Genomic DNA, 27186 nt, shown 5'->3' with positions numbered 1-27186 from the left:
TGTCAATCCACGCGATTTTGATCGCCGTGTCTTGGTGGCCCTGATTTTCCATTTAACTCTGTGGCCTTACCCGCATGCGTGCTCCCCTTCTATCACTTCTTGCATATTGTATACTCTTCCCTTCCCAGGTACCCTACCTAGGTAGCTTGTCCCCACCGTTTACCATTCAACCCAGCCACTTGTCGCTTGTCACTCGGCTCCTGTTTCAGAGGCTGCTCTTTTTTTATATATACTCGTGGCCTCGGTACGGTGGAACATGCATAATCCCCCATTGTCTCACCTCTAGAAAACCGTCGCATTGTTCTTCCGAACGGTTGAATCCTCGATCTCTTTTACCTACACCTTGTCCCGCTCGGGCCTACCAAGTCCCTAGGTACCTCCTATTGTCTATGGAGGACTCGTCCACCATGGAAACTGAATCTCACCATGCGCCGGAAGGCGAATTCCCACATTCGCCCTGGGTCGAGCTGGGCGCCTTCACCTCACCGCAACATTCGCCGCCTATGCCCGAATATAGCGGATTCGACTACCATCCGTCACTGATGGCGGTAGATGGTTCTTACAACATGTCGATCCCCCCGCCATACGCCTCGATGCCACTACCCATGCCCTCGCATTCGTGGCCTAGCATGCTTACCACCCAATCCCCATTTCACGAAAATGGCATGCCACCTGCACCCGTCCCGACTTCCGTTTCTCCCTCTGCCCCGATGCCGGTCCGAAAGTCATCTACCGGTGGCTCTACCCCGCGGAGGACGCTTACCGATGAAGACCGTCGTAACATGTGTTTATACCACGAAGAGAACAAGACTGCCAAGCAGACTGATATTGGAGGTAAGGCGATATTACCCGTGAGCGCTATATGGAATTATATTGACTCGTGTGTGTTTCAGCGCTATTTGGAGTCGAACGAAGGTAACTATAAACGTGGTCTATTTTGCCGCCATTTGCCCTAACGTATCCTTTTAGTACGGTTTCCAAGGTCCTGCGCCAGAAAGAAAAGTACCTTAACCCTGACGATGGAAGTCGATCGCCCATCAAGCGCGCAAAGGGTAGGGTGCCGGATATCGAAAAAGCCCTAGTCAACTGGGCGCGGAACTACCAGCGCCTTGGACAAGCCTTAAACGACGAGATGATCAGAGAGAAAGCCCTCTTCTTTGCCAGCACCTGTGGCTGCCCTGAAGGCAAAGAAAAGGTGTTGACATCGAGCTGGCTCGAGAAATTCAAGCAGAAGAACGGTCTACTCGGCGCAAAGGCCCGGAAGGGCTCCATCGGCATCAGGAGCGAGTCAAATAGCCCAACGCGCATCAACACGGACTGTGCTTCATCAGCTAGCCACTCGCCTTGTTCCCCTCCCAATGGACTGGCCTCGCCTCTATCTCCCAGTCAAAGCCACATTATCAAGAAGGAGGCAGACGCAGTTCCCGAACTGACAGGAGGCTACCAACACGGACATTCCAAAAGCACCACCTCGTTGGACACCTCATCGACGGCAATGACCAGTCCGACATCAACGATGGTCTCTGATAGCCCTTTCACTCCGACCAGTCAAGCACGCCTGCCCTCTGGACATAATATGAGCCGACCACGCAGCCAGACGTTCACCCTCGGAATCCCTGTCGACCCAAATCTGCTTACTGCAGACGAGTCAATGGACTCGCATTGCACCAAGACCGAGGGCGATTCCCACCTTGGAGTCACCATCTTACAGTCACCGCTAGAACTGGACGACCACCAATCTCGCACCATCAAAGGCGCTCACCCTCCGACCGTCATCAAACGCAATCGCAGCAACCCAGAGATCAAAACTACCTCCATGCAGCCACCTCCGTCGGTCTCCAAGTCCACCACCACCTCGCCCATCAGCGCGGGAGGTGCTCCGAATTCTCCAACTCAGGATGAGGCCCGAAGTGCTCTCGAACTCGTGATGAACTACTTCCAGCACCAACCAGCCGGTCTCGCAGCTCAGGAGTTCATGACCATCGGCAAACTCATGGAACGTCTCGAGTTGGCCAAGAGCCACCAGAGCACGCTGCTGGGAGGCCTAACTCGGATCGACGAGCACGACGATGTTCCACGCGTAAGCAAGAAAAGGAGCATCCACAACCTGGGCTGATTCTCCCAATATCGACAGAGAATATTTGCATGTATTTGCTCCATCTCTTCTTCCCCTCTGTCGTCATCCCCTGCACTCAACACTTTTCTTAACGCTCTCATGTTGCAATTCTGTGATTCCCCCCTTATCGTTATGTCTCGTTTCTCACCTGGGCGGTACTGTATTTTTGCTTTCCATCTTCCATTGTTCATTCTCTATTTCATTATTTCTTTCCCATCGTATCTGTACGACCAGTCACCAATTCCCTATCCAATCGGCGACATCCCAAAACCAATACCAACATACACCACATCAGAGGGCGACCTCGAACTTTCTTTTTTCTTTTGCAACCCGAGATTTGGAATTTCGGCAATGGTACACGCTTACAACTGGGCCGAACCGTTGAGTGTCCCGGTGACACTTACGAAATAGGATATAGCACGGACTTCGGATGGAGAATGGGATCATCGGCCTTGGGGGCCGTTCTGTGGAGTTTACTTACGACTTGTTCAGTTTCTGCTTTTTTCTTCCCCTTTTTTTTTTTTTTTTTTTTCTTTTGGATCTTGGTTTACACACGCATACCCACACTATCATTCTTCTTATTGTTTTCCTCCTGATCCCTTTGCTTTTGCGCTGGGGGTTTGTTTTCCTTACTTCATATTTTTTCTTACGCTCTCTTAATCTCTTGTTTCTTTCAGTCTTTAAACTGGGCCGCTCGCGCGGAAAGAACATAATTGGCTAGAGCCTTTGTACACGGGCTCAGCTTTTCTTTCTTTTTATTTTGCTTTCTAGCTAGTCATCGGAATATTGACTACTCCGGCTATCGTGTTCGGTGATATAAGAATATGAATTTACGGTATATCTTTTTCTTCTGCATCATGCAAACACGCTTTGCTATAATCCAGTCCGTCAAATCTAAGATGAAACTTGATAAAACTTTAAAGGATAATTTAGTTCGTAGCCAAGGTATTTGTCATTAGGGTTATCGCCACGGAAACTAAAGGATATCCTGCAGGAACGCCCTCATTCTAGGTTCTCTAGAAAACGCTAGGCACGGGAGCCACTCCACGATCCTCCATCAGCTCTGCAACACCGCGCTCTGTCATTTCGGGGAGGACCTTGGCCAACACGGTCTCTATTATGGAGTAGACAAGGTGCTTGTTACAATACTCGTCAGACAACAAGTCAAGTAGATCATTCTCGATGGCCTGAAGGAGGTACTCTTCTTCCGGGTCGACTTGGGCATCCACTTCGTCCGTGCGCCCATCAGCCCCATTACCGCAATTCACTGCAGCTGAAGGCTGTGGCATCGACGTGGGCTGAGCCTGCTCAGCTCCAAATGAAGATCCCGAGTGGTCCCCGCCCTTCTCATCCGATGACGGTGGGGGCGAGGCGATGGTGAGGGAGGGCGAACTTCCGGTGGCGGCGCTGCAGGTACGATCATTGCCACAGCTGGGCTCCAAGCCGAAGAAGGTTCGTGCAACGCTGGGCGGGATGACGGCAAGTAGGCTAGCTGCACATCGCCGCTTGATAGAGGCGATCTCCGTGGAGCGCAAGCTTTTCTCCGAGCCGGGAGTGGCATTGGAGCTGATCGTCTCAAGAGATGGATCTGACGACGGAGACGGCTGATCACCGCCACCAGTGATGCTATTACTTGCGGCACTACTCTTACCAGTTGCATCGCTAGCACCCGCAGGGGCGCTGACATTTTCCAGAATGGAAACACTGGTGAGAGCTTTCCCACTGGGCGGAGACTGCACGGACACCTGCGGAGTCGGAGCCAGGGCTCCAGTATTCACGGGCGCTCCCAGCGATGATGGGCGGGCATTGGCCGGGAAGAGAGTTGACCTTGTTGCGAGAAGAAGGTTGGGCAACAAAGTGGGGGGCAGGACGTAATCCTCAATGGTTTCTCGGAGGAATCTGTCGAGTCAGCAAGGTCTCATATCATTGACATCGGATGACCCGAGCGAATAGCAAAATAGAAAAGTGAAGCGAAAATCCCTTGACTGTGGAGCTTCCCGGGAACGTTGTGCTCTCTTTCTTTGACCTGGCAACAAGAGCTTTCCGTTCACCAATTTAGGGCCGGAAGTGGAGAGAGAGGAGGGGGCCGATCGGCCCAGGTGTGGATAGCGAGGAGCTTGGGCCAGCCATTGGTGTAACAGGGATGTTACTCCTTCAAGGGAAAGAATGAGGCGGGGCCCTGACCCTGTGTCCATTGCATTTCCCCTCTCGAGGCGGGTAACATCTCAGCGGTGCCTGGCGCACAAAAGCGGGCTTCATGCGCCAACCTCGGTCGAAATGCGAATGCGAATTCGAAATCTCGCTACCAGGAATTTCGCTGATAGGATGCTCTTGGTAAATCGCTTGTCTCGGCGAGAGCCTTTTTTTTCTTCATGCAAGTGCCCAAAAGGGCATGGTCATCATGGATCGGCACCAGAGGATTTTCCGCTCGTGCACGATTTGAGTGGTAGAGTTTAATCGTTGGTTCGGCAGGCTTGCATACGTCTTGTCCAGAGGCTTCTTTGCTTTTTCGTGTTTTTTCTTTCTTCTTTTCTTTTGTGAAGTGTCAACGAAATGCGTTGACAGAGGAAACACGGCACGGAAAGGGCCGGGCCCCGGCGCTATCAGCCAGAAATGAGACGTAGAACCCCTGCTTCAACTTCCCTGTCCTGCTTCTCGCTCGGACCAAGTTGGGGCAGCCAATCTGATGACAGAATCGACCCGTCAGCAGAACGGTAATGACGGTACGTATGACGAGTCCCGTATGATGACCGTACTCGTAAGATTCCCGGGCCATGGCATATCGCGCGTATCGCGACGGTGATCAAGTGATCGATGCGGCATGCAAGCAAGACGCTTCCTCATCCCGCCATGAGTCGCACGAGTGACACTTGACCCCTTAGATCGCAGTTCGGAGATCGCACCGTTTCTCCACAGTCGAGAGTTCATGCGGTCTCGGGAGGCCCGAGCCCGTAGGGTAATAATGCTCCGAAGATATGAAATGGACTCACCTGTCAAGGACTCCGTCCGTGTCACCGACTCTACCTGGTCCTGCCAGGATCAGGTGCTGGGAAAGAGAAACCAGCCCGGAAAGCCACGGCATCCGTTGCGATATGTCAAATAGAGTGGATGCCATCGAGAATACCCGATAGTCAACCACCGGGCGCTTACCTGTGATGCCGTATGACGACGACTCGACGCCCTCCTTCTTGGAACCTGGCGTTGCAGCAGGAAATGAAACACCGGCTCCGTGCGAGGACCCCGGCCCTGGATTCGATGCGACCCGGAACAGGCCCGTCGCAATGAAACGCAAGGCGACGTAACCAAGATAGACACTCTGGAGAACGTTCCATATCCAGACAGTAAGTTGCGATTGGGTAGGCTGATGGGTTGTCGAATCGTCTTGTCCAAGGAGGCCGAATTGCTCTAATCGGCTGGGTGGAGTATCATTCGTGGATTCTGCTTTGTTCACTCCGTCTTTACGCTGTCTCGCTACAGTGGCAAGTTTAGTGATGACTTCCCAGAAGAATACTCCTTCGCATATTTTGCCGGAGACCTGGTTCCCAAGTATCAGATCTGATAGAATATCGCCCACCAGTGTGCGCAGACTGCTGTTCTCTAGATCCTCCGTGGGCAGAAGAACTGCAAGGATGCCGCTGGCAAGTAGCTTGCGGTACGCAGCTTCATTCTCACTCTGCGCGGTGATTGTATCAGGATCTTGAGAATCCGGGACAGGCGATAGACCAGGATGAGGATTTATTTCATGGTAGAGTGCACGATGCGACGTCGAGAGCCCGGACAGATGGGAGTTCTTCTTGGCCAATCTGTATGCTATTTTCCCAGGTAATTAGCAGTGGTACTCCAGCCATCCCGACTCTAACCGCCAGAAATGTATACAAGGCAGCCAGGTCTTACAAATTATATGTGCTTCCACCAAAGCTGGGACTTCATCCAAGGCCAGCTGTGCAACATCAACTTGGCGCAACCGCTGTTCCAAAGCACGGGTGCAGTGTGCAACGACATGTAGAACCTCGTTGACGAAAGCCTGATCCGGGGTAATTTTCGAGTACCAAGAGTAGACGAAGTCCTTGATTATTATGGCGAGTAGGGCGTAAAGTTGACGGTCAACGTCATTAGAGCTCGTGAGAGGGGGTAGTAGCTCTTCTAGAGGCTGCGGAGAGGATGCGCCGTGGCTGCTTGTCGAAGGACAAAGGACGCGTCGGATCAAGGCTTGGGTCGCTTTCTCGCTTGTTGCGTCGAGCGGCTCCTCTCGAGTGGTAGGCTTTTGCATGCGAAGTCGTGAGGAGGGTCGTGAGATGAACTGTTTGGTTGGAGAATGCAGCGCGGTTGACCTGGAGCTTGATGTGGTCGGCCCTGCCTTGAGGTGAGACACCGGTTGCAAGCCGGGGCGAAGAGACTCAGTCATGGCATCACAATAGAGCAGAGTCTCGGCGGGTTTGATTTGATTAAGAGCGCGCAATTCAAGGGATTCACCCTTCCCAGTTCGTTCAACAATGAAGCTGTCGCGTTCACCGCGAAGTTGATGACATGGGACCACCCGATTAGGAAAGTAGGGCTTAGGGCCGAGATAAGGGGCTTATCGCGATGCGGGGAGACTCCAATGTCTTGTTGACCGGACTCTCCATTTCTCCTGTTGCTTGTTCATCGTTCTCTGGAAATGTTGGCTACTAATACAACTCTCACTCCCGTCTGGCTGGACTGCGATCCTGGTGTGCTGCTTCTTCTGTCCCTTAAGCATATGCATATCTTTCTAACTCGATGCAGGTCATGATGTACGTGCATGATACTCTTATCAAGACTTGAGAGGTACTGATACTTGACCCAGGATGCTTTTGCTATCTTGATTGCTGCTCACCATCCATCATTGAATCTTCTTGGTATCACATCCATCCATGGAAACGCCTCCTTGGAGAATACAACCAACAATGCCGGAAGTATATTGGAAGCAATCGGCAGACCAGATGTTGCCGTCTATCCTGGAAGCCAGAAGCCCTTCTCTCGACCTGCTCTTCATGCCCCAGATATCCATGGTAAGAACTATCACCATCAAGCTTGCAGCATGTAATGAAGCAATGGCATTCTGACTGGAACGCTTCAAGGCGAATCTGGCCTCGATGGCACCGACCTTCTCCCGAAGGTCTACAAACCTGCTATCAGAGATGTGAATCCAATCCTAGCCATGCGGGATGCTCTTTTAGCACAACCTAAAGGCACCCCCTGGGTGGTTGCAACGGGAACTTTAACCAACGTCGCCCTGCTATTCGCAACATTCCCGGAGGTTGCGGAGCATATCCAAGGTCTAAGCATTATGGGCGGTGCCATCGGCGACGGCTTCACAGATGCCCCAATGAGCAGACTGCCAGGCGAAGAGTCCCGCATCGGAAACGTGACGCCTTGGGCCGAGTTCAACGTTTATGTTTGTATTACCCTGAAGCATTTATCTCGGCCAGATCTAACCAGCTTTCCTTGCAGTGTGATCCCGAAGCCGCGGAGTCAATTTTTAGTAACCCAATCGTTGCACCCAAGACTACCATTGCTGCTTTGGATCTGACACATCAAGTCTTTGCATCGAAAGAAGTGCAGAATCGGATCCTGCACGGTGCCAGAGACTCATCTAAGGAACCAACGATCATTCGCCAGATTTTGCATGCTCTGCTAATCTTCTTTGCGGGCACATATGAAAACGTCTTTGGACTGATGGCTGGTCCTCCACTCCACGACCCGCTCGCAGTTGCTGTGATTTTGTCCAATTTGAACCCTACATTTGCAAAGGCACACCCTGGCCAGGTCCTTCATTTCGATGATAAGGGTGGGGAGCGATTTGCTCTCAGTATTGTCACCGATGGCAAACACAGTACAGATGTCTCGATTAGTGGTCAGCTGGGACGCTCAATCGCTACGCCGCTTGACGGGCCTGGTGTAGCGATTCCCAGAGGTGTCGACCTGGAAGCTTTCTGGAACCTGATCAGCGATTGTGTTCAACTGGCTGATGATTGCAATGCTGCTCGTGCCAAATAAGCTTGATTAGATGGTCCCTGTATTAAATTAGATTTCGCTAGATTTTATGATCTGCGGTTCCTAGGCTATAACTACACATGAGTTGCACGAGTTCCTGCCAATGAATATGCTCCCTAGACAGACGGGTTGCCGAAGAAACAGCGCGGGGGCAGCTGCCACCAATTTCTAGGGTCTCGGGGTATAGTCCGGGGATATCGGCCCCAGCACTCACCGAGACGTAGTAAATACAAAGGGACCAATGTAGTCTCCAGTCTTTAGTCCTCTAGGTGTAGAGTGGACACTAGGATGATTTTGGATGTACCGGATGTATCTGAAGCCGGTTAGTGTTGGTCAGTGTTGGTCAGTGTTAGTCGATGTTAGTCCAGGAGATTCCCTGCAATAGAAGAATAGAAGGCCTGGGCAGTGGCGTGTGGAGTACATTCAGCTCTTCCCCATTCACTTTCGCTTTTACTGTCATAAAGAAATAGTAATTGAAAGAGAAGCAAGTCTCGGCTGAAGGGGAAACGTCATGTTGTGCTTCTCCACCCCAATTCAAGGATCAAGGATCGAGGATCCGCCCCTTCAAGATTCGCCTCGGCTCCCGATTTCAGATCTGATCTCGACGCCTTTCAACCCTTGACTTGTGTTCGCATATGTCGATCTGAGCGCCTCCTTGCGGTCTTAACACCCTTTGAGGATGCCACCTCCAAACTCGGCTTCTGTACGTGAAGACTTCGTCTCTTGTTTTCCTGCTCTCCGTCTCCGGGTCTCCGGGTGTCCAACCCTGATTTCCTGATCTCCTGACCTTTCGCGCTCGAACTAATGCCCTTGGTTCTAGCACGGAACTCCTGCCTTATCGCCCACTGCCTCGGATCAATCGCGATCGTCATTTGCCTCCCCAGGCTCTGCGGAGAACGATAACGCTCATGACGAGAATGTGAACTTTCTCCGCTCTCGCTCCCTTCTCTACAATCCCCTATTACCCTCACTCAGCCGACACCGCCGTCGGCGCTATCAACCAAATCCCCAGCCCATGGATGACGAAGATCCGTGGGATCGCATGGATATTGACGAACCTGACCTTCGCCTATCCGTGGAAATCAACCGTCGCATCCCTATCGTTCGTCGCCAGCGCGACCATCCCCACTCTCACAATATGCCCAACTACGAAAGTCGCCGAACAAATCCACGGTCTTTGTACGGCTGGGCCCCCGGCTCCGATGATGAAGATGAAGACCCCCGTCGCCTTGAAGAGTCGGAAGACGACCAGCTACAACTCCAACCGTTCCCCCACGGCTACTCAATCCACAATGTATCGTCAACTCGAGCACGCGAATCCTTGCCCACCGGTCGCACGCCGCCGATATCAAATGGAGATGAACCGTCAGAAGGAAGCAGTCGATCTCGGGATTCGCCCATCCCGACTATGGAAGCCCTGTTGCAGTCGATGAGGCCACATCCCAGGTTACCGCGGAATAGAACCCTAGAGAGTTATCTGCTGGATCGGTATACTCGTTCAAGTGATAATGCGGAAGAAACCGAGCGAACAGGTGCTTCGTCCTCGTCAAGGGCATACCGATACCGTCCTTCCAGCCGGGGCGACTCCCAGCGCGTTCTCACCCACAGCGACTTGCGCGCTCGAGCTGCTGCACATCGCCAGCTTCACTCAACAAGTTCTGCAGACTCGATGTTGAAAAATACTATCAACTATCTCGATCGTCTCCGCTACTCAAACTCCTTCGAAGAAAGTATCAGCTCGGCCGCCGCAACCGGATTCATCTCATTAGACAACTTCTCATGGAAGGACAATGACTTTATTCTTGAGACTAGTAGCATCGCACCGCCAGCGACCTGCTCCTGGCTTCGACCCGGAGCCATCTTCTCGGGTTGTCAACGGGCGGCGAATGCCACCTGCCCTGTGCTGTCTCAGCGAGTTTCAAGCCCACACGGCCCTAGTGAACCGGTGATTGTCAACAGCAGCGATAGCAGCGCACGTATCAGTGTACATACCACCTCCGGACGACGATACCTGGCTAATACACGAGACGAGAATTGGCCCGTAAAAGTCACCATTCACAACATCAACTACGAGGACATGACTCTGTCGGGTACGATGGAGGCCTATAACATTCCCGACAAGACATCACCCACGCATGATGCGCACATCGTGACATTCCTGGAAGGTGAAATCATCGATTTCAACAAGCACACTTTGGAGACAAAGAACTTCAAAGCGGACGCCGATATCGACAGCACGTACTGGCGAGAATTGCAGCCGTTCAAAGACCTCACAGATACCGAGATCTCCAAGAACCTCGTCAGTAGGAAATGGATCACCGAGGAATTGGCGAAGGGGTGGATCCTGATGCGTTGGAAGGGTAAGTCTATGCCCCAAGCAGCACTTTCTTCTCTCCCCCGCGTTTTAATTAACACTATTCCAGAACGGTGCTTCATCACTCCCACCGATTCGCGTCAGGGTCTCACAATATCCGGGTTCTACTATATTTCTCTCAGTCGTGATGACGGTCAGGTTGAGGGTCTCTACTACGATCCTGGCAGCTCGCCCTATCAGCAACTGTCATTAAAACCGGAAACTGTGAAGATGGTTCGTCCGTCCTACACTTTCCGGTAGACGCAAGCGACCTGTGTACAGAAAGACTCTCTTTTAATTTCCCTCTCTACCGGCGTCAAAGTTGCTTCCGGCCCCCATCCCGTGTGGGTCTTAGGAGCGGAAGGTTTGCGCCTCATATTGGCGTTTGGGTAATCTTCGGCATCGCATTTCATCTGATCAATGGGTTTATCTTGCATAGCTTGGCGGAGTTCATCATCTATTCAACTCACTTGTACCATCCTTATATTTTTATTTTGGGAGCCATGAGAATTCCTGGTTCATCGGTTGAGTTACTCGTATCTTAAGTATCTTCGAATAGCCACTTACCATTGTTTTTTTTTTCACACTTTGCTCGTCGTGCCGCAGGGTAATTATACGCCCGCCGAGCCAAGAATATCTTGGCACGCGTGTAAGAACTCGTCTTCGGTTGCAAGCGAGCCCCAATCGATACGTAATGAGAACCACAATCAACAATCAACAATCCGGGGATGCGGGGAGGAAAGACCACCCTCCCACAGCAAACATCCTCACCACGAGAAAACACTCTCGTCATAGTGGACACATGCATTTCCAAGATTTCCAGCGATAAGCAAATAAAGCTCCACGCCGGGTGTACCTACCCGATCGCGGAACGCTTGGGAGTTTAGGTGCTGCAGAGGTTACAATGACCCTGTCGATCACTCCAACGCTGCTATTGCCTCTTGGCTTTTTTCGGTTATCGATAATGGCAGCCCGAAGTCATTGTCGTAAGGTATGCATGTCTCACGGTATTTATTTAAGGTCGTAGCTCCCACATTCTTAGGCTCTCTCCTAGGGTCAACTCTTTCGACGTCATGCATCTGCACCAATTCTCTTTCTTGGCGGCCTTGGCTGGCGCTATTCAGCCTGTTGTGGCTGTGCCTCACTCATCCAGGGCTCAAGAGGGACAATGCAAGAAGACTACTGTTGCTATTCTGTAAGTATTGATTTGATGCAAAAGGTGTGTTCTATGGTGCGAAATTAACGTCGCAAAGGGGAGGTGGAATAGCCGGTATCTCCGCTGCTGTAAGTGGTTTGTTTTTAATGGTTGCGTGCATTGATCGTGATTTAACTGTTTTTCTTAGCAAGCTCTGCATAATGCCTCGGTACACGACTTTGCCATTCTCGAGTATCGAGATACCATTGGTGGTCGCGCGTGGCATGTTCCCTTCGGCGAAGATAAAGATGGCAAGCCTTATACCATTGAGATGGGTGCCAACTGGGTCCAAGGTCTTGGAAACCCGGGCGGGCCTCAGAATCCCATTTGGACCTTGGTAGGTGTTGACTGTGTCCGTGGACTTGTGCCATTAGTCCTAATATGATTTATTACACAGGCCCAGAAGTATCATCTGAAGACTCATTACTCAAACTATGACAACATCTCGACTTACAACGAGCATGGCTATAAGGACTATAGTCATCTGCTCGAGGAGTATGATAATGCCTATGATATTGCCAACATGAGAGCCGGTGAGATCCTGTCCCAGAACTTGCAGGATCAGTCTGCTCAGAGCGGTATGGCGCTGGCTGGATGGAACCCGAAGAAGCATGATATGGAGGCCCAGGCGGTTGATTGGTGGAAATGGGGTAAGTTACGCTTGTACAGGCCTGGGGTCACTGTTTACTGACCAGTCGATCACAGACTTTGAAGACAACTTCACCCCGCTGGAGAGCTCTCTCGTTTTCGGCTGTGCAGGTGACAACCTGACTTCAAACACGTTCAGTGACCACGACAATTTCGTCACCGACCAGCGTGGCTTCAACATCCTCATCAAGGAAATGGCATCCACATTTCTGAAGAAAAATGACCCGCGCCTGCACCTCAACACCCAAGTCGAGGAAATCGAGTACTCCAAAGACGGCGTCACCATCCACAACAGCGATGGCAGCTGTGTTAGCGCAGCATACGCTATCTGCACCTTCTCCCTCGGCGTCCTGCAGAATGACGCCGTAAAGTTCACTCCCAAGCTCCCGGACTGGAAACAAGAAGCCATCCAGAAATTCACAATGGGCACATACACCAAAATCTTCATGCAATTCAACGAGACCTTCTGGCCCACAGATACCCAGTACTTCCTCTACGCTGACCCAACCACTCGCGGCTGGTACCCTGTCTTCCAATCCCTCTCAATGCCAGAATTCCTCCCCGACTCGAACATAATGTTTGTAACCGTTACCAACGAATTCTCCTGGCGCGCTGAACGCCAAGGCGACGAAAAGACCAAAGCGGAAATCATGGACGTCCTCCGCAAGATGTGGCCGGACAAGAATATCCCCGAACCAACCTCCTTCCTCTTCCCGCGCTGGAGCACAGAGCCTTGGGCCTACGGCAGCTACTCCAACTGGCCGCCTTCGACGACCCTGGAGATGCACGAGAACCTGCGCGCGAACAACGATCGTCTCTGGTATGCGGGCGAGGCTACCAGCCCCACTTACTTTGGGTTCTTGCACGGAGCTTGGTTCGAGGGCCAAGATGCCGGTCGCAATATTGCGGCTATTATGCAGAACCGGTGTGTCAATGCGAAGGAGAGCAAATTGAGGGAGTGTGGGCCTCGTAGGCACTATGAGACGTTGAAGGGTACTTCGCCATTGGCGGATTATACGGCGGTCAATGGATGGACTGCGAATAGTTTCTATGATAGCAATACTGATTAGAGGAGGTTGGATGTACAGAATTCAATTTATTGACTAAACGGGGAACTTCCTCGTCTATAGTATACAATTGGAACTATACCGTTTTTTGTAGGCCTAGTGACGCTCAAGGGTGGGGGTGTCTACACGAATCTGCATTTGGAGCTATCAAAGGCTGGTATCATCTAGAAAAGAACAGAGGCCGAGCTACGGAAGATGGATTCGGATTTTCGGAGCGGACACCAAACTTGCCGACTCGACCCACGCCTTATTAAAACTCCCACCGAATAGGCTTCAACGCTGGGGTCTCTGCAGGGCAACGCGGTCGGAGCCGACCCAATAACACCCCTGCTCGGCCTTAGATTCGGAGTTGGAACTTGTTCCCCGAGCCTTATCAGATCTTACAACATTGATATTCGGCTCCTTCACCCGCCAGAATGAATTCATTTCCAATGAAAAATGACTTTCAATCACGCTACTGAAGCCAATGCCGACGCTATCATGGACGTGGAACTAGCACCGATCCAAATCGGCAGCAAACAGGATGACCCGTTCTTAGTCGTATTTACAGCACCCTTCGATCCAGATAACCCCAAAGATTGGCGAAGTAGTCGGAAGTGGGCTGTCACCGACGTTCTCTCTGCTACAGGCTTCAACCGCATCATGGTGTCGACCATCATGGCACCTGCCTTGTCGACAATCGCGAAAGAATTCGACATGAACTCGGCCGAGTCCGCCATGGCCTTGTCAATCTATCTTCTTGCGACGGCATTTGGGCCCCTGGTGATAGGACCGTTGTCGGAGGTATATGGTCGGAAGCCGATTCTACATGCCTCGAATATTTGGTTCTTGATCTGGAACATTGCCTGCGGCTTTGCACCTAACAAAGGGGTCTTGATAGCATCTCGCTTCTTTGCGGGCTTTGGTGCTAGTGCGGTTTATGCGCTTGCTAATGGTGTTCTGGGCGATGTGTGGCGTCCCGAGCAGCGAGGTCGCTCACTTGGTGTTTATTTGTTGATCCCTTTGCTGGGCGCAGCTGTCGGTATGTGTTAGATTGATGTTTATAGATCTCTGAGAGATGCACGTGCTGATAGTGAAATTCACATTCAGGTCCCATCATCGGTGGTTTCATGGCAGAGCGAGCGACATGGCGGTGGATGTTTTGGTCCACTTCAATCTTCCAAGCGGTCATGGTTATGGTCTCGTTCTTTTCCTTCTGGGAGACGCATGAACCATTGATTCTTCGAAAACGAGCAGAGCAGATTCGGAAGGAAACCGGAGATTCGCGGTACTATACAGCAGATGAGCGCATTCACGCCAACAAGTCAGCGATCGGGATTTTAGGCAGAGCTCTAATCAGGCCAGTCCGCCTGCTCGCTTTCCACCCAATCATCCAAATTGCGTCCTTGATCTCTGCATTCTACTACGGCATTCTTTACATCGTTCTGTCAACCTTCTCTGACCTGTGGACCCACCAGTATCACGAGTCTATTGAGATCAGTGGTCTTCACTACATCGCCGCTGCTCTGGGTGAGATAATCGGCAGCCAGATATGTGCCAAGCTGATGGACAGTCTATACCATCGCCTCAAAGCACGCGCCAATGGAGAACACAGTCCCGAGCTGCGCACACCGTCCATCTTCCCAGGTGCTCTCCTCGGGCCCCTCGGTCTTTTTATTTATGGCTGGGCCGCGACTTATCGATTGCATTGGATCGTTGTCGACATTGGTGTGTTTATCACCATGCTTGGGATGCAAATCACGAGTATGCCGTTGCAGGCGTATGTCATGGAGGCGTACCCTCAACATACCAGTAGTGCGGGCGGTGCGACGCAATTCTTGCGCAGCCTGACTGCGTTTTTGTTCCCTCTTTTCGCACCTCGGATGTACCAAGTTCTTGGGTATGGATGGGGAAATACTACTATTGGTCTAATCGGGCTGGTTTTTGGGCTTCCTGCCCCGCTGGTGATCTGGTACTATGGCGCTAAACTCAGAGCGAAGGCATACTCAAGCTATTGATGTGTCTGAAGGCTGGGGCCATATTACTATGTGTGTTGAATAATTTTTGAATGATCATCTATTAAATTTTACATGCGTCTAAAATCTATTTTGCAGCTGTGCACTATGTTTTTGGAAGAGACCTCACTCGCCCCTATTGGAAGAGCTTGCTCTTACTCCTCAGCAAAGGCCCGTAAGATCTGAATAGAAGAGGAATAGGTATCATGATTGCAGCCAGGCACCCAAGCAGAGTTCCAGCCCATTGGACACCCATATTCTTGAACATCTGCTCGGAAAAGAGAGGAAATCCTGCAGCGACCGCCGATCGGAGGATAATATTTGCAGCGACCGCTGATGCGGCCCTGTGGAAATAAAGTCAGTCATTTTGAATCGGCAATTGGAAGGGTCATGAATTTACAGTGGCAGATATGCGTCGATGAGGTAGGCGAAGCACGGCAGGAAGACACATATCACCCCGAATCCGATGAACACTCCAGCCACCGAAGGCGCAGCCCAATGGATCTTATCAGTAAAACCAGTCCAGCCGAACCTATAACAAAGAAGGTCAGAAAATGAATCATGGCGGTCGTTTTATCAAGAACACACCAGAAAATACCCATCGTAAAGACAGGAGCTCCGATAATGGTAGGCCGTAAACGCCATTCTGGCACCGGCACACCCTCATTCTCAACCAATCTTTTAATATAAGTCCCATGCTGTGAAAGAATGAAGCTGCAGCCGAGAATCTGTCCGACAATAAGTCCGATGAATGGAAGACCACTGATACCCGGCTTCATGCCATATATCTCCTCAAAGACGTAGGGATACGCTTCGAGCAGCGCATAGACGATCCCATAGATGAACGACATGTACGTCGACACGAGAAGGATGATAGGTTCCGTGATCAGCATCCTCAATGGTCGCGTGAAATATTTCTCCATCATTTCTTTAAGGTCAACCTCGATCTTCTCTTGCTTGGCGTGGATGCCCCAATTCCCCGTCTGTCGGCGCAGGTGAAATGCCTTGCTGATGAGGATGACCGGCGCATAAGTCTCCCGCAAAAACAGCAGCGAAATGGCTCCATTGAAAAGGCTCAGGATCGCGGGAATCCAGAGAGTCCACCGCCAACCAAGATAACTGGTCGCGATGAATCCACCCGTAAATGGAGCACAAAATGGCCCAACAAAGACCGTCAATGCATACAGCGTGATTGCCACCCCGCGGAATCTATTATCGAAAACATCGGATAACACACCAGGCACAACAGTGAGCTGGCTTGCAGCGCACATGCCAGCAAAGAACCGACAGATTATGAGAGTCTGAATATCTTTCGCAACTGCGCTGCCGATAGTGAAGATCCCACCACCCAGCATGGCGATGGTAAGGGGCCACTTGCGGCCTCTGAGCTCTGAGGCGGGGGCCCAGATTAATGGACCGGAGCTGAAGCCAAGGACATACAGTGTTGTACCGAGGGTTCCAACTTCAGATGAGACGCCGAATTCTTTGCTGGCATCGTCGATTCCCGGGGCGAAGACGGCGCTGGTAAAGGACACGATAAACGTTCCGGAGCATACGAGGATAGAGGCGAACAGCCTGAAGTGATATTAGTATCGATGTTCCAGTGTTTGTATGGTCGGTTATAGCGGCATACTTGGCCGAGAGACTCCAGTTGTATGGATGTTCAGGATCCTCAGGTCCATCGAAGTCGACAACGTAGTCCGAGGGATGAGGTAGTAGTGGTGGCAGAGATCGACCATTCCCAATCGATAGCTTTTCGTCCATTATCATGCTGGCTCACTGTCTGTGGCATAGGCTTCCTTGGTATTGATAGTCAAAGCAGGGTAGTATGCGGGAAGGTAGTCAAATGTGCATCCAGTGCGACCGAGGGAATATACAGCTTGAGATACTCAGGTAAACCAACGGAGTTTCGAGTAGATATACTAAGTTCCAGAAAGTCCAATCCTAATATTCTTTTCGACGCTTGTCAGAATGGAGCTGTTGAATCGTTAAAGCGGCTCTTGCGGCATTAGCGGAACAGCACGTTAGGATGTTTTCGTACCCACTCAGCGGGGGCGATGAACGCCATCTGACAAAGACGCGGTTTGAGCAGAAAAGAGAAACACATACAAGAGAGCAGCCTTGAGGAGGTTGCGTCATGGGAAAACTCTCGAATGTCTCTCCAAAATGTAGATACAGCACTTACAGGCGTTTCCCGCTTTTATCGTAATGGGCGCATGACCGGTAACCGGAACAAAGACTTCGGGAAATGTTTCATAGAAATTATCTCGCTTGACATAACATGAGCTTTCCAATGTCAGCGGCTTTCGGTAGGGAAGTTTCCACCAGATCCCATGAAAGAACCATCCATCATATCAGCATTCAAAAATTGATCTAGATCGACTCGTTGTAATCCAGGCAAATCAGCAACTAATGCCCCGAGCCAGTTATACTCTTCAGCACTAGGATTAAACTGCTGAGAGAAATCCACTGGTTGTTCTTGCTGATGGTTGTTGAGCGCCTCACCGAAAATGGCTACATCATCCCTTCGGCGCTGCTGATGTAGCAGAACCAGCAAATAGGCTGCACTGCAGGCCTCTCTCATGGTCTCTGTGTTGTAGGTAGATGCAACCAAGTTGAGTGTCTGCATTGCTTCTGGGAGCATTGCAAGCGATGACCGTGTATCCATCACAAGCAGGACACAGATGATTTGGAAGGGTACATTGGCAACCTGGTGCCATGGTGAACAATCCATGACCATGCTCCTTGCACAGCCAAGTGCCTTTTTCAGTAGCGCCAAGATCTTTTCTGCAAGCTTAGGAGATAAGTCGAGGTTTTGAGTGTGGATACGTCGAAGAATACAAAGCACCAGATTGCACTGCGCCATGACTGATGGAGATTGAGAATGGCTACCTTCCAGAAGTTTGAAAAGCGTGGGCTCGAGATCGGTCTCATCTTTTGTCTTTCCTGGGTCCATGCGGACTGAGACCGGTAAGAGACCGAGAACTTCGCCCGTGTAATCACCCAACTTGGGTGAAGGAGGCAATGGCAAATCGTCTGTGCGAAACAACACCCGAGAAAGCCCAAGATCATAAGAGCTCCACACATTCAAGTGATGTGCCACGCCGACAAGTCTTCTGTGGATGTCAGGCCGTGCATGTTGATCACACTCAAGCGGGGGTGGAAGAACGGAATCATATTGTTTCTCTGGGTGAAGGCCTGACGCTTCAATGAGATGCATCAATGTAGAACTGGCCATCCACGTTGAATGTGGAGAATCTGTCATTCGAAGGTACATTGATCGAAGTGTCCATCCTGTAAGAAGATCCAGACATGGAGGACCGGTGAGATGGTGCATTTCCAGACATGATTTAGCCGTACGAATGAGATGCAGCTCCGTGATCGTGGCACTTCGTTGCGAAAATAGACAGCCGATTGCCGCTATCCCACATATTACGCTGTCGTATACTTCAGGGACCGGAGATGACTGCCAGCGTGCATTGAGCCGCTCGAAAAAGTGAGACTGTTCGATGAACCCATAGCATGGATCCACTTTCTCAAAATACACCTGCGCCAAGGCTTTGAGGTGATCCCACGAGGTGATTTCAAATAATGACAGTGCGGGACCGGTACTTGGTTGAGAGGAAAGCTGCCTTGCACCGATGTTCCAGCCGAAAAGATTAAGCTTGGGTGCTTTTGCCGGATCGATCTTGAGACCAAGCTTTCTTACAAACGCCGCCCCAGAATTGGCCTCCATGCGCCGAACGAGTCCACAGTGATCAGACTCCGCAGGACTAGGTCCAGGAACAGATTGCTGCGGGGACTTCGCTGTTTGAGATCGTGGTGATGGTTGTCTGACTGCTCTAGACTTCCCTTGTGGTCGATCCTCATAGTAGCACTCGTAGTCCCATTCAGTGCAGGTGGTGCAGGGCTCGCTCCCATCACACTTCCTTTTACGTTCATGGCACGGCTGGCATGCTTTCCGAGCCCGTTTGCGTTTGGATGAGTCCATTTCGGCGAGTCTGATGGTGATGGCTGATGCGGGAGAGTGGGAGATGCGGGTTGTGCGGAGGCCATTGCGGGTGTTGCGGGAATGGCGGTGATGGCGGTGATGTCAATGGCGACGGCAAAACAACGACAGGCATTCGACGTTGAACTCGATCGTTTTGATTTCAACGCCTCGGCTCTGAGGTACTAACTAGTAATTTCACATGCTACGGTAAAGGCATCGCGTTCTTCTCTCTCTTCAACCATCGAGCTCCGCCCATAAACATCATCAAATATGGCTGCTAAGCTACTATCACGCTACCCATGGGCTTCTCACCCCTTCATTGTGGGCGCTCCTATGCGCGTCATGTCGGGCGCCTCTCTTGCCGTCGCAGTCTCTCAAGCAGGTGGTCTAGGATTTATTGGTCCTGGCGTCAAGACACAGCATATGGAAGCCGATCTCAATGAAGCCTCAACCTTAATCAACGAGGCACGCGGGTCATCAGCGTTTAGCGCGATCCCCTTGACGCATCCAGTTCTCCCGGTCGGAGTTGGCTTCCAGCTATGGGGTGACGATATTGAGATAGCTATTGCCACCGTCGAGAAGTTCAAGCCTTGCGCCGCCTGGCTGTATGCCCCACGTGAAAGCCTCGCTGAATTTGACGTATGGTCGCGGAGAATTCGCAAAGTATCACCTCAAACACAGATATGGATTCAGATTGGTACCTTGGGAGAGTCAAAGCGGCTTCTGCAAAGCCTTGAAAAGCCAGATGTTGTCGTTGTCCAGGGATTGGAATCGGGCGGCCACGGTCGGGCAACAGATGGGATGGGCATCATGTCACTGTTCCCGGAAGTTGCAGATGCCATGGCAAACAGCAATGTTCCCTTACTAGCAGCAGGTGGCATTGCCGATGGGCGAGGAGTTGCCGCAGCACTGTGTCTGGGCGCTTCGGGCGCGGTGATGGGAACACGATTCCTGGCTGCCAATGAGGCACGTATTAGCCAAGGGTACCAGAATGAGATTGTGCGAGCCTCTGACGGTGCAGTCAATACCACCCGTACATTACTTTACAATCACCTCAGGGGTACGTTCGGATGGCCGGCTGAATATAGCCCAAGAACAATTATCAACAAATCATTCCTGGAGCATCAAGAAGGCTCCTCTTTTGAAGAGCTCAGAAAGCTTCATGAAGAGGCATCAAAGATGGGTGACAGTGGCTGGGGACCGGAGGGTAGGCTTGCTACTTATGCAGGAGCCTCTGTAGGGCTTATCCATGAAGTGACAGAGGCGGAAACTATTGTCCGGGATGTGCAAAGGGATGCTCTCAGCCGGATTCAATCCATTGGGGTTGCCAACTAAGCTCAAATGCAATCTTTGGATCTATTTTTGCACTATTGTACACCGACACCTTATAGGTAATTCCAAAGCCCCAACGTAGAAGCGGAGATAGATCGCCTAGTGCCAAGAGACTCCGGTCCCGAGGATGGCGTAGTCAATGGAAATCTCCAGCAATTGATCGGAGGTATATAGAGTTGTTTAAGAATGGATTACGAATTCAAGTTATTGGCAATTGAGCCTGGGGCGTCCACTGAGTCAGGACAACCAACTCGCCCGGGAATTGATACTGAAAGCTCATGGCAGGATATGAGCTCATCATAGCTCAATCAGCGAAGCCTGAGCAAGTTGTTCAAGCTTCAACATATCAGCCTTAGAGCCAACCTCCAGGTGTTAAAATCAAATTGCCGAACTATATAATTAACTAGAATTAACGGTGGACCATGATACTTTCCCATCTTCACAAACCTCGAGGTATTATTGCGGACGTGCTGAGCACACCCACTGTCCACAATCCAAGCGTCTCGGATCAAGAGGGGGTTTGTGGCCATCATTGTTGGGATGTGACCAAATAGGGCGAGGTTGCCTTCGATGTCCATCCCGAACGCCCCTTTTAGGTCTTGTTCTGAGGCCTGTGTCACCATGAAGATGGTTCTTTTCGGATCTCTTGGCCCACCTACATCGTCATCTTCATCATCCATGCTGGCTCGCCTTTTGGATGACTTGCGTCGGTCCGCATATAAGTTGCCAGACTTCGTCTTCTGTGTGTTTGATGTTGGGTGCCCTAATCTTAGGCCAAGGAGTGCCCAATCCTGCTGTCTTGGCTTGGTTTCAATTTTGTTTCCGTCAACGAATCACAAGGAGTAGCCATATGATATCTGCGTCCATATTTGTTGCGGTGTGATATTTTGGGATCTCTTGCAGGTATTTGTAGCTGTGTCATGTCGTGATACCTATGATGGGTATCTGTGGCGGTGTGATATTTTGGGATCTCTTGCAGGTATTTGTAGCTGTGTCATGTCGTGATACCTATGATGGGTATCTGTGGCGGTGAGGTAACTGCGAATCAATTATGATTTCCACAGAAATATTAGATTGAAATGGGTTAGGTTCTTGAGTTAATGAGGCTATCACTTGATGAGGAAATTTAGCGGAAGGCAGTATTCTTAAAATTGGCGTGAGCAGCTCCGGGCTCATAACCTATTAAATAATGATTCTTCGTGTTCTTTGGTTTTTGTGATAATGGCGGGCGGGCTTCATCATATAAAAATGCTCCAAGCCCCCGTCATCTTATATCAGCTACCGAAATACTCCACACTTTCGTTTCAAAGCTCTAACCGCTTCTTCATCAGTCTAAAAATCCAATTCCTCTCCCCAGCCCTATCTTCAAACCGCGCCAATAAATTGTTCACTTCCTCTTGTAAATTGAGTATGACCCCTTTTGTACGTGTCAGTCCTCCCGCGGCTACGATATCTTGCAGTGCCAACTTCCGCAACTCAACAGATATGGAACCAGTAGTCTTTCGTTGCTGTAGGATACTGAGCAATCGGCCACGCTCTGGTCCTTTCGCCTCCAGAGCGAAGAGTAGAGGTAGAGAGATCTTGCCTTCGCTCAGATCGTCTGCGAATCCTTTTTGCTCCGTGTACTGTGCGCATAACTTGGTCAATGTCGCTGGCGAAACGTGTATTTTTGAAATGGTGAGAGGTGGTATGCTGGAGGGATGGGCGAATATATTAACGTACATCTGCGTCTTGAAGATTCTGGTAGTCATCGCGGGCCTGGAAGAAGCGGCCAACGGTGCTCATGAGGAGCTTCGCATCAAGATCATTGTTCGTGGTTGCTTCGGAGCGCATCAGTTCGGCCATAAGAACAAATAGGCCACCGGTCTCTGAAAGCCCATGGCATTTAGCATTATATTGATTGCTGGGTAGGGTATATAGTGAAGTGAACATACTGCCGTCAACCATAGTGAAGTATTCCTCTCTAGTCGGTATATTCGTCTGATGTGTCCAATATAGATCCATTCCTTGGCCAATATGACCTTCTATGAGACTGTTTGTAAAAATGGAAACAGCACTTGGGGATAGAGTCGTCACTGCTTTCAAAGCCTTCATCAGCAAAAGGTTGGCTGAGTTAATTGTTTGGCTAATCCCAAAAATGGTATGTGTGGCAGGAGAGCCTCGTCTCAATAGTGAGTTGTCTTGTATATCATCGACCCTAAGCGTGTTAGTATTCATATTGATCAACAGACAGAGGAAGTGCATGCATCAATGAGGAACTGTGTAACAATTCTGTGATTTCTTGGATCGTGTTGACCGATCGCTCTGGGACTTGATACCAGACGTCCAAGCCATCGATAGCAGTGTTTCTAATTCCCTTTGATGGTAGCGATTTTAAGTAGACATAAGGCTCTAGTGCAATCTAGACACAGCTAGATATTTCACCATCGCCGCCTTCACGCCGACCATGTTTTGCATGGGACTGAATTTCGCTATGGCTATCAAGGTCCACCATGGGGAATAAATATAGGCTCAAGAATAGCGTCTCTCGACTATGCTCCTATAATATGTAATTTCCCGGTCTTGATTAGACCTCCGCTCACCCACCAGGGGAAGGGGTCTGGTCGCCTACATGCAGCCGGGTATTGCTCAGGCACCCGGGGCTGTCAATCTCAAAGGGACCGAGCCGACATCTAATGGATAAGGATGATCCTTCCTACCCAGGTGTCACGAATGTCAGACTGTGTTGTACTAGATGGATGCCCCAAACAGTTTGTCTGGCCAGGAAAAAGAAGGAGGTAAGCAGTCCAGTGGATTGCCAATCTCTAGCAACAAAGTCAATTTACAGGAGACTTCCGATATTATCCATCCACTGGTACATATCTTGACACGGGGAAAAAAAAATAATGGGTAGTGTGGTGGGGCAGGGTAACATATTACATTATGAAGAAATTTTCCTGAGAGTAAGTGAAAGTGTTCTCATTCTTTCCGAAGCTCAAAAACGTAGCTAGTTAAAAGAATTCACAGGAGACCCTCGATATATCAAAAGCAAATGCTGACCTGCGACTCAGGTTTCTCTTCCGCGTATTAAATCACTGCAATCTGCAATTAGTTCACGTGAGTGCTTTGAGTGTGGCCAATCCCTTACCACATACTCAACGATATAAGAAATCAGAGAAAATGGTCGGGCATTTACGCACAGCGCTGTAAAATTGCCAACTGTAGGCTTGATACCACTAACAGCATAGCTCTTGTTGGTTCCGCTCCTGACCCTTTTAGTGCGGGCATCTTCTTGGGAACCTGGCTGATCTAGCTGGCACTGCCAGCACTCCGAATCGGCAAGATAACTATCGCGGTGGATGCGAGGGGTAAATCTGCAGAAATGCTCTTCTCCTTCGTATGAAACTCCTCTGGTGGTAGTGGAATGTAATCAGATACGAAGGGCTTCTGAGACACTTGGTTGCTATGTGACATGATGATGACCTGAAAAAGAGAGTTCTCGGTGAGAACTGGAAGTAGAGAATAGATGATCTGATGATTGGAAGATCTTCCTAGATACATACTAACTGGGGAACATCATTTTCAATAGCTCAAGCCATTTTCTGTGTTAATCTTGCTTTTTGCCTGAAAGTATATTGCCCTGCTTATTTGTGAAATATTATGTCGCTGTGCATATATCAATATGTAGCTGTCTACTGCATATACCCACTCGCGAGCCACATGGGCCAAGAGGTAGGTCCAAGTTGCTCCACTGGAATTATTGTCGCACTTATTCAAAATATGTAGGTCAGTACATATTCAACACACCTCCTGAATGAAAAGCAGGGATCGACTCGCGTATTCGTAACATTTTAAAATATCTGCATTCGTAGTGATAAAAGCCTGCGAATGCGAATGTGAATTGCGAATATTCGTTATTCGTGCCGACCCCTAATAAAAAGGTGCACAATCATATTAACAAATCATATTTAGATCCACTTCATTGGCAACCTCACGCAGTCGGGGGGGGGGAGATACGATGTGTATAGTTTGGCCATAACGGATCACCTGTCGCTGCGGTCTTATACGTAAACGCATTAGATCGTGGCATCAGATAGGACCCGTCCGCGTCATCTTACACATGTATGTGTGTGTCATGCCGCCGCTAATCTGATGAGCAATAAATAAATCAGAGCCACAATGCAAGGGGGCTTGCATCCCCGTGCAATTTTCAAGGGCAAGGGCTGATAGTACCAAAAATTTTTATTACAGCCTTCAAACACTTTTGGCCTATTAAAGTACCTAATTGGGGACTTTCAGCATCTATATCGCTCGGATCAATCTCCAGGTAACTCTTCTTCATTAATTCAAGGAGAGGCTATCAAAGCAAGCATGGAGTCCAAGGGTTTCAAAGTCATCATTGTCGGCGGATCTATTGCTGGTCTTACCTTGGCCCACACTCTCAGCAGAATTGGTATCGACTATGTGGTCTTGGAAAAGCGAGAGTATGTCGCTCCCAAGGAGGGTGCTTCCATTCTTATCCTCCCTCATGGAGGTCGCATACTGGAGCAGCTCGGACTTTTCAAGATAATCGAACAGTCAAGCGAACCATTGCATACTGCTCATATTCACTTTCCCGATGGGTTTGAGCACACCAATACATCTCCCGGGGTATTCAATGACAGGTATGTCTCTCTCTAGTCTCTAAGTCCATCTAAGCTAATTTTACCAGATTTGGGCTTCCTCTTGCCTTTTTGGAACGACAAAAGATGTTAGAGATTCTCTTTGACAACCTACCTGACAAATCAAAGATCTTGTGTGGAAAAAAGATCACACAAATTGAGGATTTCGAGGACGCCGTGACTGTTCATACAGATGATGGGAATATGTATAAAGGTGACCTGGTGGTGGGAGCAGATGGCGTACACAGTCGAGTACGTGCGGAAATGTGGCGACTAGCGGAGGAAACCAAACCAAGCGTTATCTCTGCAGCAGAAAGAAAAAGTCAGTTCAAATCCTCAGTCCTAGATTTTGCTTGTGTGGCAATTAATGACTCATATTGCAAGCTGTTTAGGTATGACGGTGCAGTACGTCTGTGCTTTCGGCATTTCTAGCGATGTGGCTGGCCTGGTGCCTGGGGAGCAAGTGTGCAGCTTCAACGATGGTAGATCTTTCTTAACGTTCCCAGGAAAGGATGGACGTGTCTTCTGGTTCTTGGTAAAGAAGTTGGAGCAGAAACACCCGTACAGCCATGCTCCGCGATTCTCATCAAAGGACGTCGAGCCGATTTGTCGCCCATTTATGAATGATAAAATTCTTGAGAACGTTCGTTTCAGTGATTTGTGGACCCTCAAAAAGGCGTGTTCAGTTATTGCTTTGGAGGAGAATGTGTTCCAAACATGGGGCTATCGGCGCATAGTGTGCATCGGAGATAGCATGCACAAGGTATGTTGCTTAAATTCTCTACGACGAACTATCATCTTACGGATACCATACAGATGACACCAAACACAGGGGAGGGGGCAAACTGTGCCATCGAGGATGTTGCAGCGCTAGCGAACATGCTGAATGCACGCGGGGTTACGAATGGGAGACTTTGCAAGCTCTCAACTGAAGAGCTGAGTACTCTGTTTGAGGACTATAGTAAAACCCGGTTTGATCGCATCAGTTCAATATATAATATCTCGCGCCTCGTAGTACGTCTTCATATCCGGGATACCTTGCTCCTGCGCCTACTTGGACGATACTACATGCCTCATTCTGGAGACCTGCCTATGAATGTGGCTTCGAAAATGATTGCAGGGGCCGTGGCATTGGATTTTCTTCCACTCCCATCTCGGTCAGGCCCTGGCTGGAAGATTTATAAGACGAGGAAAAGCATCCCAAGATGGGTGACTGTGGTAGCTGCAACTTCAATAATGCTGATGGTGTCAATGTGCTTGCGCAAGTTTGTGCTGGAGAAATAGACACGCTAATATGTGTTAAAGGGAGTAGTTTTGTGAGAATGAAACGGAGTAATTGATTGTCCTTCCCTCGGACAGGGAAGGATCGGTAAATACTAACATAACTATCCATCCTGTGCTTTTGTAACATTGCGCCCGTACGGCCGTACTCTCCAGGCCGTACGTGCTATGAACGGACTATAGTATTCCCGTATTCTGTTGGAAAGACTTTCTATGCAACCAAGCAATGATGTCAAAAGCTCTATTTTTGTATTACACTTGAGTCTGGCAATTTATAACTAACGTGGTCGGCAAGCGAGTGAGCCATGTAAGCAAGTGAGCCACCCCAAAACACCATAGTAAATGCGATAGATTACAACTTAATATCTCCACAACCATAGCTTATCGTGGAGCCTTCCTGTATATTTATGTTCTTCGTGTTGAGTCTGACGTACTTTGAAAGTCTCGATAAATTTCAGGAGGTGGTGATTAGCTGACATATTCTTGAAGCTCAAAACGTTAAATTACAGTATAATTTTTATCAATATTGTCAAATCATAATAAATTGACCTAGA

The 27186-nt window shown here is 49.8% G+C and overlaps 11 protein-coding genes across 11 annotated transcripts; 7 read left to right on the top strand and 4 right to left on the bottom strand.

Moving 5' to 3' along the window:
* Nucleotides 1-389: 389 nt before the first annotated feature.
* Nucleotides 390-2116, top strand: N7443_002178 (Ribosome-interacting GTPase 1; the record flags this gene model as incomplete). The annotated part of the gene is made up of 3 exons (XM_056882234.1): nt 390-834; nt 894-915; nt 970-2116. The coding sequence occupies 3 exons, from the start codon at nt 390-392 to the stop codon at nt 2114-2116; spliced, it is 1614 nt and encodes a 537-aa protein (XP_056744075.1).
* A 1016-nt stretch (nt 2117-3132) lies between these two features.
* N7443_002177 (PXA domain-containing protein) lies at nt 3133-6521 on the bottom strand (the record flags this gene model as incomplete). The annotated part of the gene is made up of 3 exons (XM_056882233.1): nt 3133-4015; nt 5107-5926; nt 6011-6521. 3 exons carry the CDS (start codon nt 6519-6521, stop codon nt 3133-3135), a joined length of 2214 nt encoding a protein of 737 aa, XP_056744074.1.
* Nucleotides 6522-6773: 252 nt separating this feature from the next.
* On the top strand, nt 6774-8134 carry N7443_002176 (uridine-cytidine N-ribohydrolase; the record flags this gene model as incomplete). Its single annotated transcript, XM_056882232.1, has 5 exons — nt 6774-6825; nt 6881-6888; nt 6942-7146; nt 7216-7532; nt 7589-8134. The coding sequence occupies 5 exons, from the start codon at nt 6774-6776 to the stop codon at nt 8132-8134; spliced, it is 1128 nt and encodes a 375-aa protein (XP_056744073.1).
* A 676-nt stretch (nt 8135-8810) lies between these two features.
* On the top strand, nt 8811-10745 carry N7443_002175 (GID4/VID24 family protein; the record flags this gene model as incomplete). The annotated part of the gene is made up of 3 exons (XM_056882231.1): nt 8811-8834; nt 8952-10491; nt 10555-10745. 3 exons carry the CDS (start codon nt 8811-8813, stop codon nt 10743-10745), a joined length of 1755 nt encoding a protein of 584 aa, XP_056744072.1.
* Nucleotides 10746-11557: 812 nt separating this feature from the next.
* On the top strand, nt 11558-13397 carry N7443_002174 (uncharacterized protein; the record flags this gene model as incomplete). The annotated part of the gene is made up of 5 exons (XM_056882230.1): nt 11558-11679; nt 11738-11768; nt 11828-12016; nt 12077-12329; nt 12385-13397. 5 exons carry the CDS (start codon nt 11558-11560, stop codon nt 13395-13397), a joined length of 1608 nt encoding a protein of 535 aa, XP_056744071.1.
* A 435-nt stretch (nt 13398-13832) lies between these two features.
* N7443_002173 (MFS transporter) lies at nt 13833-15391 on the top strand (the record flags this gene model as incomplete). The annotated part of the gene is made up of 2 exons (XM_056882229.1): nt 13833-14415; nt 14484-15391. The coding sequence occupies 2 exons, from the start codon at nt 13833-13835 to the stop codon at nt 15389-15391; spliced, it is 1491 nt and encodes a 496-aa protein (XP_056744070.1).
* A 133-nt stretch (nt 15392-15524) lies between these two features.
* N7443_002172 (MFS transporter) lies at nt 15525-17158 on the bottom strand (the record flags this gene model as incomplete). Its single annotated transcript, XM_056882228.1, has 4 exons — nt 15525-15732; nt 15789-15920; nt 15977-16963; nt 17022-17158. 4 exons carry the CDS (start codon nt 17156-17158, stop codon nt 15525-15527), a joined length of 1464 nt encoding a protein of 487 aa, XP_056744069.1.
* Nucleotides 17159-17684: 526 nt separating this feature from the next.
* On the bottom strand, nt 17685-19379 carry N7443_002171 (efflux pump antibiotic resistance protein; the record flags this gene model as incomplete). Its single annotated transcript, XM_056882227.1, has 1 exon — nt 17685-19379. The coding sequence occupies one exon, from the start codon at nt 19377-19379 to the stop codon at nt 17685-17687; it is 1695 nt and encodes a 564-aa protein (XP_056744068.1).
* Nucleotides 19380-19649: 270 nt separating this feature from the next.
* Nucleotides 19650-20714, top strand: N7443_002170 (nitronate monooxygenase; the record flags this gene model as incomplete). Its single annotated transcript, XM_056882226.1, has 1 exon — nt 19650-20714. The coding sequence occupies one exon, from the start codon at nt 19650-19652 to the stop codon at nt 20712-20714; it is 1065 nt and encodes a 354-aa protein (XP_056744067.1).
* Nucleotides 20715-22015: 1301 nt separating this feature from the next.
* Nucleotides 22016-22955, bottom strand: N7443_002169 (FPP/GGPP synthase family protein; the record flags this gene model as incomplete). Its single annotated transcript, XM_056882225.1, has 3 exons — nt 22016-22362; nt 22430-22579; nt 22646-22955. 3 exons carry the CDS (start codon nt 22953-22955, stop codon nt 22016-22018), a joined length of 807 nt encoding a protein of 268 aa, XP_056744066.1.
* Nucleotides 22956-25061: 2106 nt separating this feature from the next.
* N7443_002168 (FAD-dependent monooxygenase spyC) lies at nt 25062-26635 on the top strand (the record flags this gene model as incomplete). Its single annotated transcript, XM_056882224.1, has 4 exons — nt 25062-25354; nt 25402-25673; nt 25744-26114; nt 26168-26635. The coding sequence occupies 4 exons, from the start codon at nt 25062-25064 to the stop codon at nt 26633-26635; spliced, it is 1404 nt and encodes a 467-aa protein (XP_056744065.1).
* Nucleotides 26636-27186: the final 551 nt, after the last annotated feature.

Source organism: Penicillium atrosanguineum, assembly GCF_028827265.1.
Source record: "Penicillium atrosanguineum strain IBT 20685 chromosome Unknown utg000002l_segment0_segment0, whole genome shotgun sequence".
Classification (NCBI taxonomy): domain Eukaryota; kingdom Fungi; phylum Ascomycota; class Eurotiomycetes; order Eurotiales; family Aspergillaceae; genus Penicillium; species Penicillium atrosanguineum.
The sequence above is the reverse complement of the archived record's forward strand: the minus strand, read 5'-3'. Positions and strand labels throughout refer to the sequence as shown.